Here is a 14655-nt window from a genome sequence, read left to right on the forward strand (position 1 = left end):
TAAGAAAGACAGGATCACAGATAGAGCTGTCACCATTTTTATTCTGCATGCTGATTTTTTCTGATGCAGTGCTGTTGACTTTGATATGTTCACTGTGCTGAGACGTATGCTGGCAGAATGAGAAGAAGCGTGGCTGTTAAATACAACCTTGTGTGGCTGTACGCTGTGTGATAGTGTGATTACACTTGATAATGATGATACCTGCCCTGAAACTAGGTTATCATGTGACAGAGAGATCAAGGACATTTGCCAAAGCAGGACTACTTGGTTGAACTAATAACTTGGGAAGGAGCTTTTATTGTGAAGGGCTCAACAGTAAGGACTGAAACTAGCTGAGTAGGGGCAAGTAAAAATTGACTTTGGGTAAGTAGATTTCTAACCTACTTGTTCAATCTGGTAAATTAAAAAAAAAATGTGGACATGAGTCATGATGTTTTTAGAGACTGAAAAACAGCATCATAAATTGTCTGGCTCCTTTTAAAAGGAGCTGTACGCAACATTCAGAGCATATCTACGATTCAGATGCACACAGGTGGCTGAGCTGGGCAGTATCATCGCCATGCAACACCTGAGAGCTCCTGCAGACCCACAGTTATAGACATGCGCATGAGCAAGCAGGTAGCTAACAGCTTACGGTACGAACTCACAGACTGTATGATAAAAATGGACGTCGTGACAGGTCCCAGAAAGTGAAGCCAAAACATCTTTATCGCCCCCTGGTGGCTGGCTGCAGTATGGACCATAAACCCCGCCCCCTCTATGTTAGTGGATGGGACACAGGAAAAACTATTAAGTCCAAAGTAAACATCAAAAAAAAAAAGAAAAAAAAATCCCAAAGGTGGTTTCTGTCATTGCACTGATGTGTGTTCAAGCTTGTTTTTAGTTAGTTATCTGATGGCACAAAAAAAGGAGGTTTGATATCATGATTTACAGCCATGTGTACCAATCAGTATGCTAGCGCTGCTCGCGACTGGTTAGACAGGTGTGTGGGCGGGAGCTTCGCACGAACTGCGCAGACTGTGGCTCCCAATTATGTCATCAGCGCAAGATGGCAGCATACATATCTGGGGTATTTTGGCTTCATTTTTGTACAGTAAGAGGAAATAGAGACATGTTGTCCATCTTTATATACAGTCTACGTATGTGCCAGCTCCATTTACTGTGCTAACAATGGCAACAGTGCTGACAGAGCTAACATTGTTAACCAGGAGGGAAACTACGTGTTGAAGCTATACCAATATTAGTGCTAATCGCTGTGTGAGTGCAGTGCAGAGTGGCTGCTATTAGCTGGCCAGTGGGACACACTCACAGGTACTCACATGCACTAGCATGTGCGTGTGGCTGGATCGGCCACCACGACAACCCACAGAGAAGCATGACTTCATACTTTGGTCAGGACGCCATTACTCCACTGTATTTTTACATATGAAATAGTTGTTTGCTGCTATATTAATGCTCAGGACTGTCGCGTTCAGAAACTTTAATATCTTAGTATCATATCATACTTTGCAAGCCACTCACAGCCCATTCAGAGTGGACCCGCCACACACTTTTAGACCGTGACTGACCAGTTGGGAACCACTGATCGAAATAATCTAAAATATCAGATCCAGAAGGTGGGGTAATCAAATTGTGGTTACATCAGTGTTGGTTACATCTTGGTGACTGCTTTTCTCACAAACTTTTAAGGGCTTTAAATGAACCGCAAAGGAACATAATGAAATAATACTGCTCTGGGTCCTACTGGAATTATTACATGGGCTCCATATTTTACCCAGCAGTGCACACATACATCAGATGTTGTCATGTTTAAAAATTCATTCAAACAGACTAAATGTATATGTAAATGTAAAGGCATCCACTCAGAATAAATTATTCATCCATAACATTATTTATTTGTACTGTTGTATGTTGTACGACTAAAATGACAAGTTTATCCGAAGCCTATTTTGTGATCACTCCACAGTGCCTTATGTAATTTACATTTTTATTTTAGAGCAGTTTTTAATACATATTATTTGCACTAACATGACATTTACTTGTGGTGTGTGACACTACAAACAGACTTTGTCAACATAATTTCTGTACCTGACAAATATCCTTAGTGGCTCCATGAACATCTTTAACCCTGAGATCATTTGACAAATCAAGCCTGGTATTTATTATTGATCAAGTCTAATTTGTTATCTAATCACAATCAACCTGTCTGAGTGTGTGAGTGTTTCTGCCTACTGTGCATTCTGGCTCTTACTAAAGTTTCTAGAGAAAACAGGTGCGTGTCTGAGTCCTCAGGCAGAATTGTTCTCACAGCATCAGCCAGCTGAAACAGATACTCTGTGTTCTGCCCGCTTGGACCGGTAGAGTTGATGATCTGGTTGGCTATATCCTCCAGAGGGGCAGGGCCGAGGTAGTTCGGATTGTCCTGAGAGCCGATGTAGAGCAGCGTCTGGTTGGGCGGGGGAGAGAGTGGTGGACGGGGGTGAAAGGTCACAGTGATGACCTGATAACCACCTTTTTCTCGGTAGTCGAGGTAGCTCTTCACTTCCTGCTCCCGGCCCGTCGGCAGCTTGTAGGCAACACCCCAAACACACCCCTGAAGATGAGCGAAACAAGAAAAACAGGTAGCTTGGCATCTGTAGCAAAGAATGCAGGGTTGAACTCTATACATAAAGGTGTGGAAGAAAAATTCCTTTATTATTTTTTACCTTCTACTAGTAGCAACTACAATTGCCGCCTCGCTGTTGTATGTATCTGTGAAAACATGGATGCTTCACACATCTCCCCCCAGCAGCACAGAATATCTACACAATCAGTACAATTTCTTTTTAAAGACTTTTTTTTGGCTTTTCTTAGATTGGATGGACCAAGCATGAAAGGGGGATGACATGCAGGAAAGGGTCATGAGCTGGAATCAAACCCATGGCCACTGCAGCAAAGACAGTGCCTTTGTAGATGGGGTGCCTGCTCCACCCACTAAGCTACTGGGTGCGCCCAGTCAGCATAGTTTCAAGGTGGGCACCCGAGATTAGTGTCACCAATTCAGTATCAGACCAAATGTCTCCCCTTCTGTTCCTGAGTTATGTTGTTTGATAATGGCCAGAGAAGTGTTTTTGCATCTTGATATCACAGTAGGGATGTGCCATATCTTTTTGTTCACGATAATACCGGTATATTTTTTAATATCATATGAAAAATTCATATCGTGATACTCGCAATATTTCGGCTTGTTGACATATTGACGTCATACTGTTACCCACAGCAACAACAAGCATGACTGAAAGCAAAATAATTAGTGACTCTGCAGTGGCTCCAAAAACAGGAGTAGTGTGGAATAAACCGTGGCATCCTGAATGTTTCGTGAACAGCCTGGACCTCAGATTCTTTTAGCGAGTTTTCGCTCGGAGGGGACTCATTCAGCGGCTCCTCTGGCAGCAGCACAGCGTCTCTACCTCTCCTCTTTTGCCGTGTGCACACGGTGTCGTCACGTGATTTTTTTCCTCCGGGGTTTTTTCGGACCTAATTGTATTGCGGAGTTTTGCACAGCGGCGACCGGATCTTTGCTCTCAAACCACAAAAAAATGTGATGGCACAACAGTCTCCTTCAGTACATTATTCTATGCTTTCTTTTGATTTTCACATTGGCTAGTCATCCTGCTTAATTTGTCTTCTGATTAAATCGGAACCGTTGAAACAAGTTGTAGGAAGCCTCTGCAAGTAATTGGTTGCTGGCAGACACTCTGTGCTGCAATAAAATGGTTAATCAGCAGTGTTGTGCACTGTAGAGCCGATGCGCTGCTGGTTCTGCCGGCCTGAATAGAATATAATGTCTATAGCCTTACCGTTGTGTGGACAGCCTTTATGGACTGAGCTGAGTAGTGATGCACGGGATGACCCGTAACCCGCGGACCCGCAAATGGACCTGCGGGTCGGGCAGCAGTGATCGTCTGTTAAATCGGTCTGTAAATGATATTTTGACATTACTGGCTATTACTGTCATGGCATCCGAAGGTACTGATGCGTTGAGCAGGTGACGGTCCGCGGTCGTTTTCAAAACATACTTGTGTCACGCACTCCAAAAGAAACTTGTTGAAACTTTAAACAATAATTCAGTGTACAAAACGAGGGAAACAAAAGTTGACAAAAACGGTTCCATAATTCATATTAAATTCAAAAGATAACGAAAAAACAGCTACAAGTTAGAGGGAATAGTGATAAAGTGGTAAAACTTGGCACTGATCCACAGCCTCAGACGGATGCGCTCAAGCGTGCCGTGCACACAAGCTCAGTTGGCAGGCTATATTTTCACATTTTTAACAATGCAATTTAAAAGTTTTGACATTTACCAACAACAAAAGACACATACATTTAGCACCAAAAAATATGTTAAAAAAAAAAATAAATAAAAAAACGAATACCGAATTTTCATAACGAATACCTACCCATAGAAACGAATATTCGAATATTTGGGTACAGCCCTAAGAATACTGTTATCGGAAAAATACCCTGAACTATCGTGATATTATTTTGGGGCCATATTGCCCACCCCTATGCCACAGTTAAGCTGACCTTTGACCTTTTGGATATTAAAATGTCATCACTTCATCATTATATCCTATTAGACATCTGTGTGTAATAATGACTTAATCAGAGTATGAATTCTTGAGTAATGGCCAAAAGCCAAATTTTAAGCAATTCCCTCGAAGACCTTCCTGAGAAATTGCACTCACAAGAATGAGATGGATACAAGGTCACAGTGACATTGACCTTTGACCACCAAATTCTAATCAGCTCATCGCTGAGTCCAAGTTAACAATTGTGCCGAATTTGAAGAAAATTCCCTCAAGGTGTTCTTGAAATACTGCGTTCATGAGAATGAGACAGATGAATGGATGGATAGATGGACAGACGGACAGCCTGTAAACATAATGCCTCTGGCCATGAGTGTCGCCGAATATTTACTGTTTCTCTTTTGTTTCTATCAGATTTCAGTAAACATCTTTGTGTATTGGACTGTTGATTGAAAAAAAAAGCAAGCAATCTGAAGACATCAAATTGGACTCTGGGAGACTACAATAAGCATATTTTACTATTTTCTGAGGAAGCAATTAATAGATTAATCAAGAAAAGAATCTGCAGAATAATCAGTAATGTAAATAATCTGTTACTGTTTCACTGACATACCGTTTGAACAATGATTTTGACTTTATCAGTAACATTTTTAAGATACTCATCAGTCACCTCTAAGTACATGTTTTCCAGATGCTTACCATGTTCTCGCTACATCACACACTCTGCATCTCCCTATCTCTTTCCCATCTACTGCGACAAATCATCTGTCATCCAAGGTCAGAATACAATAGACTGTCCTTTGCTTTGTTTCTACTGTACAAGATGCCATCTCCTCCTCCGCACTCTAGTTCACCTTGATCAGCACGTGTCTTTGTCTCTTGTCACGCGTATATGCTGATCAATAAGACATCCATAATATTATGGCAGTCCACTGTAAGCTTTAGTATAGCTGTATAATTTTCTATATAATCTGGAAAAACTGGATAATGTGCAATTTATAAACTCTGTTTTGTACACAGAATCTCATTTCCATTGTCTTGGTGTTTGTTGGCATTCATGCTGCATATTTTTGTTAGTTTCATACCCAATAATACAGTGATAAATAACAAGTTGGATGATTTATGACCCTCAGGTAGTGACAAGCTGTTATTATTGTATGAATAACATGACATTTTGTTTGCTTTTCCCCTTAACATGATTCGTCGTGTCATAAAAACACCACATTCATAGCAAATATGTCAATTGTGATTAGTATCATAAAGAATTCTATCACTTTAAATAGGATACCCAACCATTTAAAATGGCATTTTTTTTATAATAATTAAGGTATTGTAATAAAAGCATGGGTGAAGCTACTGTAGAATTGGTTGTGGGTGCAACTTCTGGTGAGGTAGCAGAAGTAGCAGTGACCTACTGAGTCACATTGATTGTCTACTGTTAGTCCCAGTGGCTAATCTTGGAGACTAAGTGCAAATGGCGGTCCGTTTCCAAAGCAGTAGCCTTCAATTTAGCAAATACTGCTTTGTTTTTTAACAGATATTTTACTAAACTGGTACCTGTCGCACTGTCCGCATCTGAAATCTTACTAATAGCTAGCCTAAGCTATATTTGTGGCATGCACCTGGATAAAAAAGGTACGGTTCCTGTAACCAAGTATACATTTTTCATCGCCTATCTACAGAGAGGAACACACTGGCACCTGTCCCGTTTATACCGGATCATGTGGTATTAAAAAAAACCACACACACTTGGTGCCGCACTGTAGCTGTCCTGCAGGGTTTTCTCTGGGTTTTTTCGAGAGCAAGGTGGCAAAGGCCTGTGGCGGGGGGCATCTTGACAGCTGAACTTTTAGATACGGTCCCCCCCCTCTATTAAATATGAAAGGAGGCCCCCACATGCTTGAGCTTTACACTGCTGACTTGTATAATCAGAACAGACATGTCCTGTAATTTTCAGTCTTCTATGATTATATTTACCCTTTACAGCAGGCACATCCTGACAGCTGAGAATATTACTGTCAGGTATTGTGCCGCCTCTATTAAATATGAAAGGAGGCTGAAAATCAGAGGACATGTCTGTTCTGATGATACAAGTCAGCGCTCCTGAAATGTGTGTTTCTCTTCTATAATACACATTCTACATCTCAGAGGCGACGTCTTTCCACATACGGGCTTCCTTCGCCTTTCAAATGGGGCAGAGCTCCGTGGGAAACAGTAGGAGAGACACAACCCGAGGGGGAACCCGGATCTGACACAACATCGGAGGGGGAAGCAGGTCCGTGGAGCTGTGCACTGGATGAAAAAAAAAATCACGTTGCACCAAATGCGCGCCGCTACGGCGTCGCTTTGGGTTGTGAGAGCGCGTGACGCACGTTTTCAATGAAAGTAACGCATAAGATGCTACATCTAAACACCCCACATGCACACACACACGCTTTAACCAAGGCGGCGGCCAAAATCATCCAGGTAGCCCGCCTTTGTCTTAGATAGACAGGGAAAACCCTGGTCCTTAAAAAGTACATACTGTTGCATGCAGTATACACACAATCAAGACGTACTACTTACTCATAACATTATGCCCTGAGCTTTGACCCTCTTGCTCATATACCAGTTACCATGGAGATAAAACAAAATGACGAGACAAAGGTCAACCCGAACAGCTCTGATGTTTTTATTTCGCAAAAAGTAATAACTGCATACATTGTAGATTCTCACATATTACATTCTCGATAGTTCTGTCACTCTTATTTAATATTCGTTGGTTATATTTATGATTATTTTATTCAATTAAACATTTAATATTCCTATTATTACTAATCAACTGGTCATCAGTCACCTGAATGCACTGTCACTGTGACTTCTGACAGTCGATATGACAAATCTTTCACTGCACAGTCGATTGAAGGTCAGAATAGCCAGAAAAGCACGCTGGCTTGCAAACTGCGAAATCAGACTGGATGTAGGCCTAGAAGAACATCCTGGTATTTTTCGCATACTGTATTTGACCTATTGGGCCATACTAAATCTTTTTCTGGCATACTATACAGTATGGTAGTATGGGTATTGGAATACACAGACTGCTGCTGAATCAATATGGGTTGTGTCCTGTGTTTTCATGCACACCAAACTCTAATGCATACACTAAATATGCATGCTCGGAACACAAGACATAATAAAACCAAAAGAGTTTCAAGAGCAGAGATGTATTAAACAGAATTTCGGGAAGAAAATGACACCTAGAAGAACAGATCTGTCACTGAATGTCAGTACATGATATCCCCGTCTTTCCTGTCTGACTGCATTCTCAACCTACATTAGAAAATTGTCCAATATAGAATAAACTCAGCGGTATACCTTGAATTATGTGTTCAGTCATCTCCGCTGAGAAGGCATGACCGATTTGCCGTACTTCTGTCACATAATATAAAACAAACTCCTACAGTTAGTTTGCCACTACTTTACTAACGTGCTAGGTTAAAAAGGTAAACATCCAATGCTTTAAGATGGCTGTCAGAGATAGCAGAGGTATGATGACAATGTCACATCTGAGGTGTAGCAGGTGGTCTGTTTAACAAGTTTTACTTCCTGCTCTCGGAAAGAGGATTAGGGTGTCCGGTTCAGCATTGGAGGTCAAGCCCATAATTTATACAAGGTATCACATGGGCTGGGAAAAAGGTTGAACATATATCATATCTGATATATCACAAAGGAGAGCTGCAAATATTAGTTACTATTTTGATGATCACTTAATCATTCAAATCATTTCCAAACTATTATATATACTGTTATTATATATACATATATATTAGGGATAGACCGATATGGATTTTTTAGGGCCGATGCCGATACCGATTTTTTTCCATCACCCTTAGCTGATGACCGATTATGGATTGCCGATTTTCTTGAGCCGATATTTGGGGCCGATACTGCTTTTGCTCCCTCAATTTACATAAAAAAAAAATGACACCATGATAACAAATATTACAGGTCTCAAGTTTAAAATAAGAAACATTTATTGAACAGTAAAAAATACTAAAACAAGATGGAAAGTTGAGGTAGAACAGGTAGAATATTATTATTATTATTATTATACATTCAAATAAAAAAAGAGTTCAGTGCTCTTAAATCTTCCAGTAATGTCTTTATAAAATAAACAAATATTTAAGCTGAAGCATAAATAAAACAACAACTACTGTACACAGTAGGATTCAACAGCTTTGTTCAACTTAACCACATACTTTCAAATGAAAAAAAGTGCCAGGGAAAAATAAATCCGCAAACCCATGCGCGTATCGGCCGATGCCGATACAAGTAAAAAACTCAAATATCGGCCCGATATATCGGCCGGCCGATGTATCAGTCTATCCTTAATATATATATACATATATATATATATGTATATATATATACATACATGATATTTGCTGGTCCCAGCTTCTCCAGTGTGAGTATTTTCTCCAATTTTCATCTTTATATCATTGCAAACAGACTAAATTAGGTTTTGGTGTTGCTTGGACATAACGACATCTGAAGACATCACCACAGGCTCTGGGGAAGTGGGATGGACATTTTTCACCATTTGCTAGATGAAACAATTAATGGGGAAAGTAATTGGCAAAGTAACAGACAGTGAAATTAATCATTATGTGCAGCTCTATTACAAAATAATGTATTGTACCATTAAGTTTAGCCTCTCCCTTTCTACGGTCTTACCTCAGGATCCTCCACCAGTGTCACCACCCGGCCAGGCTGTAATGGACACAGACAGAGAACAAGCACTTAGGGACAGCAGCGAAGACACACACAGTACGGCAATTAAGTAGGATTACGTTAAGTTCTCCTATGAAAACATATGCAATTCCCATACTTACGTCAACAAAACATATTATGGGAATAATACAAGCTACAGTGGTGTATACAGTGTTATGAATAAGGAGTAATGTTAACTTATTAATAGCCAAAAATGACAAAAAAAACATAAAGGGATATCTGAAAAAACAACCCAATGACTTGCTGTATGAGATCTATTTTTAAAAGATGGATAATGGACATCATGTAACATGTCATGTATCTTAAGGTCCAAAGCTTCTATATTACTTTACTTGGCGGCTTAATTTCTTTTATAGAAATATAGCAGAGAACCATGACAAGTCATTAAATTAACAACCAAGGTAGTATCATTTGGATTTCTTTGTAATCTCCCCCCAAAAATCACTGCCCCAAATTAGCTGACTTCATCCTAACTTAGCAGTCACGTGATGCTAATAGCAGTGTTACTGTTTAACCACATACTGTTGTTTATTTAATGGGTAGCTACAGGTCAAATGTGAACAGATATATAATTAAAATTCGGTGATTTACTAAAAACTGTTCAGTAGCTAAACCACTAAATTCTTGTCTAGACGTTTAACATTAACGGAGCTCTTTTATATACTGCTTTCACTTGTTTTTGCCCCATTTGATAAGGCAACCCTGAGCCCACAGACATGGCAAACTCACATCAGTTACTGCGACCAGTAAACAGCAGTAAGCCCAAGAACACTCACCTTACCCGGTACTCCCCGGTGGTCGGTACTGCCTTGCCAAAACCGACGGCTGAAGCCTTTAATGTAACCAATTCTCTTTTCCTCGTAAGGAAAATCCACTTTCCATATCAGAGACCCGTAACCGAAAACCCACATATTAAGCTAACCGTTACCGCGACACGACAGCAAGGACGGTTAAAACTTGAGCTAACTGTGGACGTTTTAGTCTGACAGCTGTCTCACGGTGTCGGTCATAACATTTTAACGACTAACGCATTCACCTGTCAAGTGTAGGTGTTGACTAACGGTAGTAGCGTGGGCTCATTTCGCCTCTGAGGGGTCTCAGGACGGATTGTCAAGTCATGGTGACTACACTAGTACGCGAACTTCCACTCATCACATTTCAGTATAAAGCGCATATTCCGATCATAGCGCACATATATCGCTAACATGAGGTATTTAGAACGTCTATCGGCAGATAACCATGATATGAAGTTGATTTTTTATAGCATTTTGTTTTGCTATGCTATGTCGTGTCACTTGTCATGAATTCCAGAGCTTTCCGCTTTTATTTTGAAGGCAAGTCGCCATACCGGATGTTGGGGCTATAAGTCAAATTTAATGCAAATAAATCTGTTTTGCTTTGTTTGTATTTTATATTGTATAATTGCGTATATTTTTTTGTTTTGTTGTATTTATGTATTTTTTTATAATATAATTTATATAATTTTATCTTTGTTTGCTCAACCTGATAAGTTATTTGATGAACAAGGCTCAAAACGTGTCTTGTTCGTTTAAACTTATAAAGTCCTCTGTAAAGAAAAAAAAAAACAAAAAAACTGACACTCATTTCCACACACTAAAAGTTTTCTCCACCCACTACGGATATACCTTTTTATGCCTTTTTTCAAATTAGCAAATTGCCATAACCTCCTTGGGTAAAACCATAGAAGGCTGTATAAATAATTGTTTTTATGTTGCCTATACTTCATTTTAAATACACGGCAGTAAAATATAGTTGTTTATATATGGATTTTAAAATGACCTATTTAAGTTTCTGTTAAAACCAGACAATTGCCAGCAATTAAAAGTTGTTTTCCAACTAGTATTGCCTGCATTTTAGGGAGTTTTTTATCTGCTGCAAGGGTCCAAAAACAGAAGGATGTCTTATTATGTAAAGCCTTCTGACTCTGAGGCAAATTGCTATTTTTGATATCAGACTTTTTATATAAAATTTAAAATGAAATCAAAATTTTTACCTGTACAGCAGTTTGAGGCATGCTTTGTAAAACTGGGATTTAATAAACTTTGACTTGAGGTTTTAGACAGTAACACATTAAGAAAATAACAACATTAATAAATAAAAATGTGAAAGGAAAAGGGTTCATTCAAGTCTCAGAAACAATGTTGAGGACTTTATTTACTGATCTGAATGACCTATTGATTGACATGTCCTAAGCTCCTATACGTGCGACCATTAATTGGTTTTTAATGAATGTCCGCTTGTGCCTTTGCATTTGTTAAAACATGAACTGGGACAAATAACTCAGGAAATCTGGGCTTCAGTACCAACACCAGGGGGTGCTGAGTTTCTATTTCCCTCAGTGTTTCATTGTGTGTTCTCCCAAAAATAACATGCTCTTCATGTATGCCGTGTGAGCACTGATTCAGAACCAAACAAAGTGGACAGCCACAGTCTGGCCTGTAATGTCAGCTCCATGAACAGCAGCCGTGCTCATTCTTCTGCCTCTGAGAGAGGCTAGTCAGCAAACCTTTTATGTAACTCACCAGCCTCAAATTCGGAGAGGCAGATCTGTGCTTGAAATCCACAGCTCAACTGGAAAATGCAGCTGACGAAACATCTGCCGTGAAGATATCCTTGTTAAAGACACCAAAACCAAACCTGATGGTGCAGTGGAGCTGGTCACTGAGGGTCAGCTCTCAGGTGGGAAAGTGAGTAAATAGTATAAAATTAGTATAAAAATAATGTCATGGCATTTTCTGTTATTTTAAAGCAGGTAAATGAAGCAGTTTCAAATAGTTCATCTTCCCTGCTGGGAAAGATGATGAGTTATTTATTCTACACTATTCTATAAACCTCTACAGAGCTGCACAGAAGTGTACTTACAGGCTAAATCCCACTCCAAATATCTTAAACCGCATGTACACATAATTGTTATCTCATTCATTTGTGGATCATAAGGTGGCACTGAGCGCTCAATGCATTGCAAATTAAGAAAACACTTGCAGTACACACAATAATGAAGAAACATTCGCACCAGTTTGACAACACATGTGCAGCTTTAGGAAAAGTGCTGCAAAGAGAAAAAATGCACTGCAGAGATTTTACATCACAACAGATAATGTTTCCAGGGGACACTAAAATGCAACGCACATGGCTGCTTTGTGGCCACAGATGTATTGTCATGACTGGACTGGGGGGGACTGGACCCCAAGATGGCACCTATTTAACTGCTTGCATGACGCACACAACTAAAACGTTTCTAGCTACTGGGTTTACTTCCAGAGTATGCAACCCACTGAATAAGCATGGCCAATAGACTTTACATTGTGATGACATCACAGATTTTTAAACCACTTTTCTTGACTCGAGGGAAGATTTAGAGATATTAAGCCTCCATGGATCAAAAATCCACAATAGAATGAGTCATAATTGATTGTGTTTGCAGTTCAAGGTGTCCAGTTAACAGTTTTACAGACGTCTGTTTTATAATGGTGGTGGTGGAGGGGAATTTGTTTTTCCTTTGCCCACTAAGTGCGGTTTGTTTTGGCAGGTGTGAACACAGCCATTGCGCTCGGATGAGCAGCAAATTAACCAGACCGAGACCTTCTTGAAGAAGTGGTCTCGGTCCGTTTACAAATGAACTCTAGTGCGGTTCGTTTGTGGTGAGAATGTGTTCCGACCTGGATGTGAACCAACTGCAGTCACATGACACATTGTTTGTGTTAAACATGAGCATGTTACAGTCCTGGAGGATTATTAATGTGCACCTCCTCCTGTACTGCCTTAATATGCACATTCAGCACATCCAATGCATCAAAACATTGTTTTCTAGTTGGAGCCGCGCCTCGTTTTCAAACTGTATGGTTTGACTAAAATGAACAATGACAGCAATATAGTCCACGATGAGCAGCGCTAAAATCAACCTGCGTAGTTGTCCCTCCATTGTGACATTAGAAAGTGTCACATTTATCTTGCAAGTGTACTTTTCTTCAACGTTTTGTTTACTTCCTGGATTTTTCCTGCATGGAAATTCTGACCAATCAAGAGAAGCTTTCTCACACAAGGCATTTTATCTGGTCCGCTTGTAAATGCTGCCGTGAGAACATGAACCAACTCTAGGCAATTATACAGCTTTGAAACAAAACTAGTCCCTGATTCAGACCAAAGAAAGACAACTCTAGATCTGGAGGCTCCCGCAGATATCATTGTCGATATCTGCTGTTAACCTAGTGTTAGCCTTTTGCCTATTATTATGCATCACTTTTTAGTGTCCCCTGAGAACAGCTTCCCTCACTGATGTAAGCTTCTTGCAGCATGTTTTTCTTTTTGCAGCTTTTTTCTAAATGCAGCAAATGTAGAGTTAAATTTCTGTTTTACAAGTGCTGTGCATGTGCTGAGCAAATTGGCAGAGATGTTCTTTATTTGTCTATTTGCACGTGTTCTCTTCATTTGCAGGGCCTTGAGCTCTCAGGGCCACTGTGCGGTCATTCATCCATTTATTATCCATGACTACTTATCCTGGTTCAGGGTCATGAGTGTGCTGGAGCCTATCCTAGATGGACCGGGCGACAGACAGTGTACACCCTGGACAGGCTGTCAGACTATCACAGGCCTGACTCACGGAGACAGGCAACCGTTCATGCTCACATTCACACCTATGTACAATTTAGAGTTACCAATGAACCTGCATGTCTTTGGACTGTGGGAGGAAGCCGGAGAACCTGGAGAAAACCCACGCTGAGTCGAGGGGAACATGCAAACTCCACACAGAAGGGCCTCAGCCAGCTGGCAGGTTCAAAGCTGGAACCGTCTTGCTGTGAGGCGACAGCGCTAACCACTGCACTGTTGATCCCACCGTCCCCGGGCGGCACGGTGGGATCAACACCACAAAATGTTTACAGACTGTCCTGCGGGCTCACCTTTTGTGCAGCATTTGTATTTTATGGGGACACATTTGCAGGGGAAAATATTTTATTTAGTCTTTTTCTGGCATGCATTTTAACATGATGACAAACAACACAGAAATGGAATTTCAGGATGAGGAATATATTTTGTATGCTCTGTTGATGAAACAGGCAGTTGAGCCTTCACTAGGCATATCTGACAAATTTGTTAGCTCTTGTTTGGAAGATGGAAAACAAAGATGTTGCAGTAAATATGCAGACGACTCGGAATCCATGTAAATAGAATTGAAAATAGAGTAAGAGTAAGAAAAACTTTCTTTAACACTAGTCTGAAGCTTTCGATTCTTTTCAGTTCTAATATTGACGACACACAATTTCTTTCTTAGAATGTATATAAATAAAGACAGACAACA

At 40.1% G+C, this 14655-nt stretch overlaps 1 protein-coding gene across 1 annotated transcript; it reads right to left on the bottom strand.

The window, feature by feature from the left end:
* Window positions 1–21: 21 nt before the first annotated feature.
* On the bottom strand, window positions 22–10480 carry chac2 (ChaC, cation transport regulator homolog 2 (E. coli)). The gene is made up of 3 exons (XM_033611400.2): window positions 10115–10480; window positions 9282–9317; window positions 22–2593 (listed from the first exon to the last, which is right to left on the bottom strand). The coding sequence occupies exons 1-3, from the start codon at window positions 10247–10249 to the stop codon at window positions 2198–2200; spliced, it is 567 nt and encodes a 188-aa protein (XP_033467291.1). The 5' UTR covers window positions 10250–10480; the 3' UTR covers window positions 22–2197.
* Between the last annotated feature and the right edge of the window lie 4175 nt (window positions 10481–14655).

Source organism: Epinephelus lanceolatus, chromosome 21, assembly GCF_041903045.1.
Source record: "Epinephelus lanceolatus isolate andai-2023 chromosome 21, ASM4190304v1, whole genome shotgun sequence".
Classification (NCBI taxonomy): Eukaryota; Metazoa; Chordata; class Actinopteri; order Perciformes; family Serranidae; genus Epinephelus; species Epinephelus lanceolatus.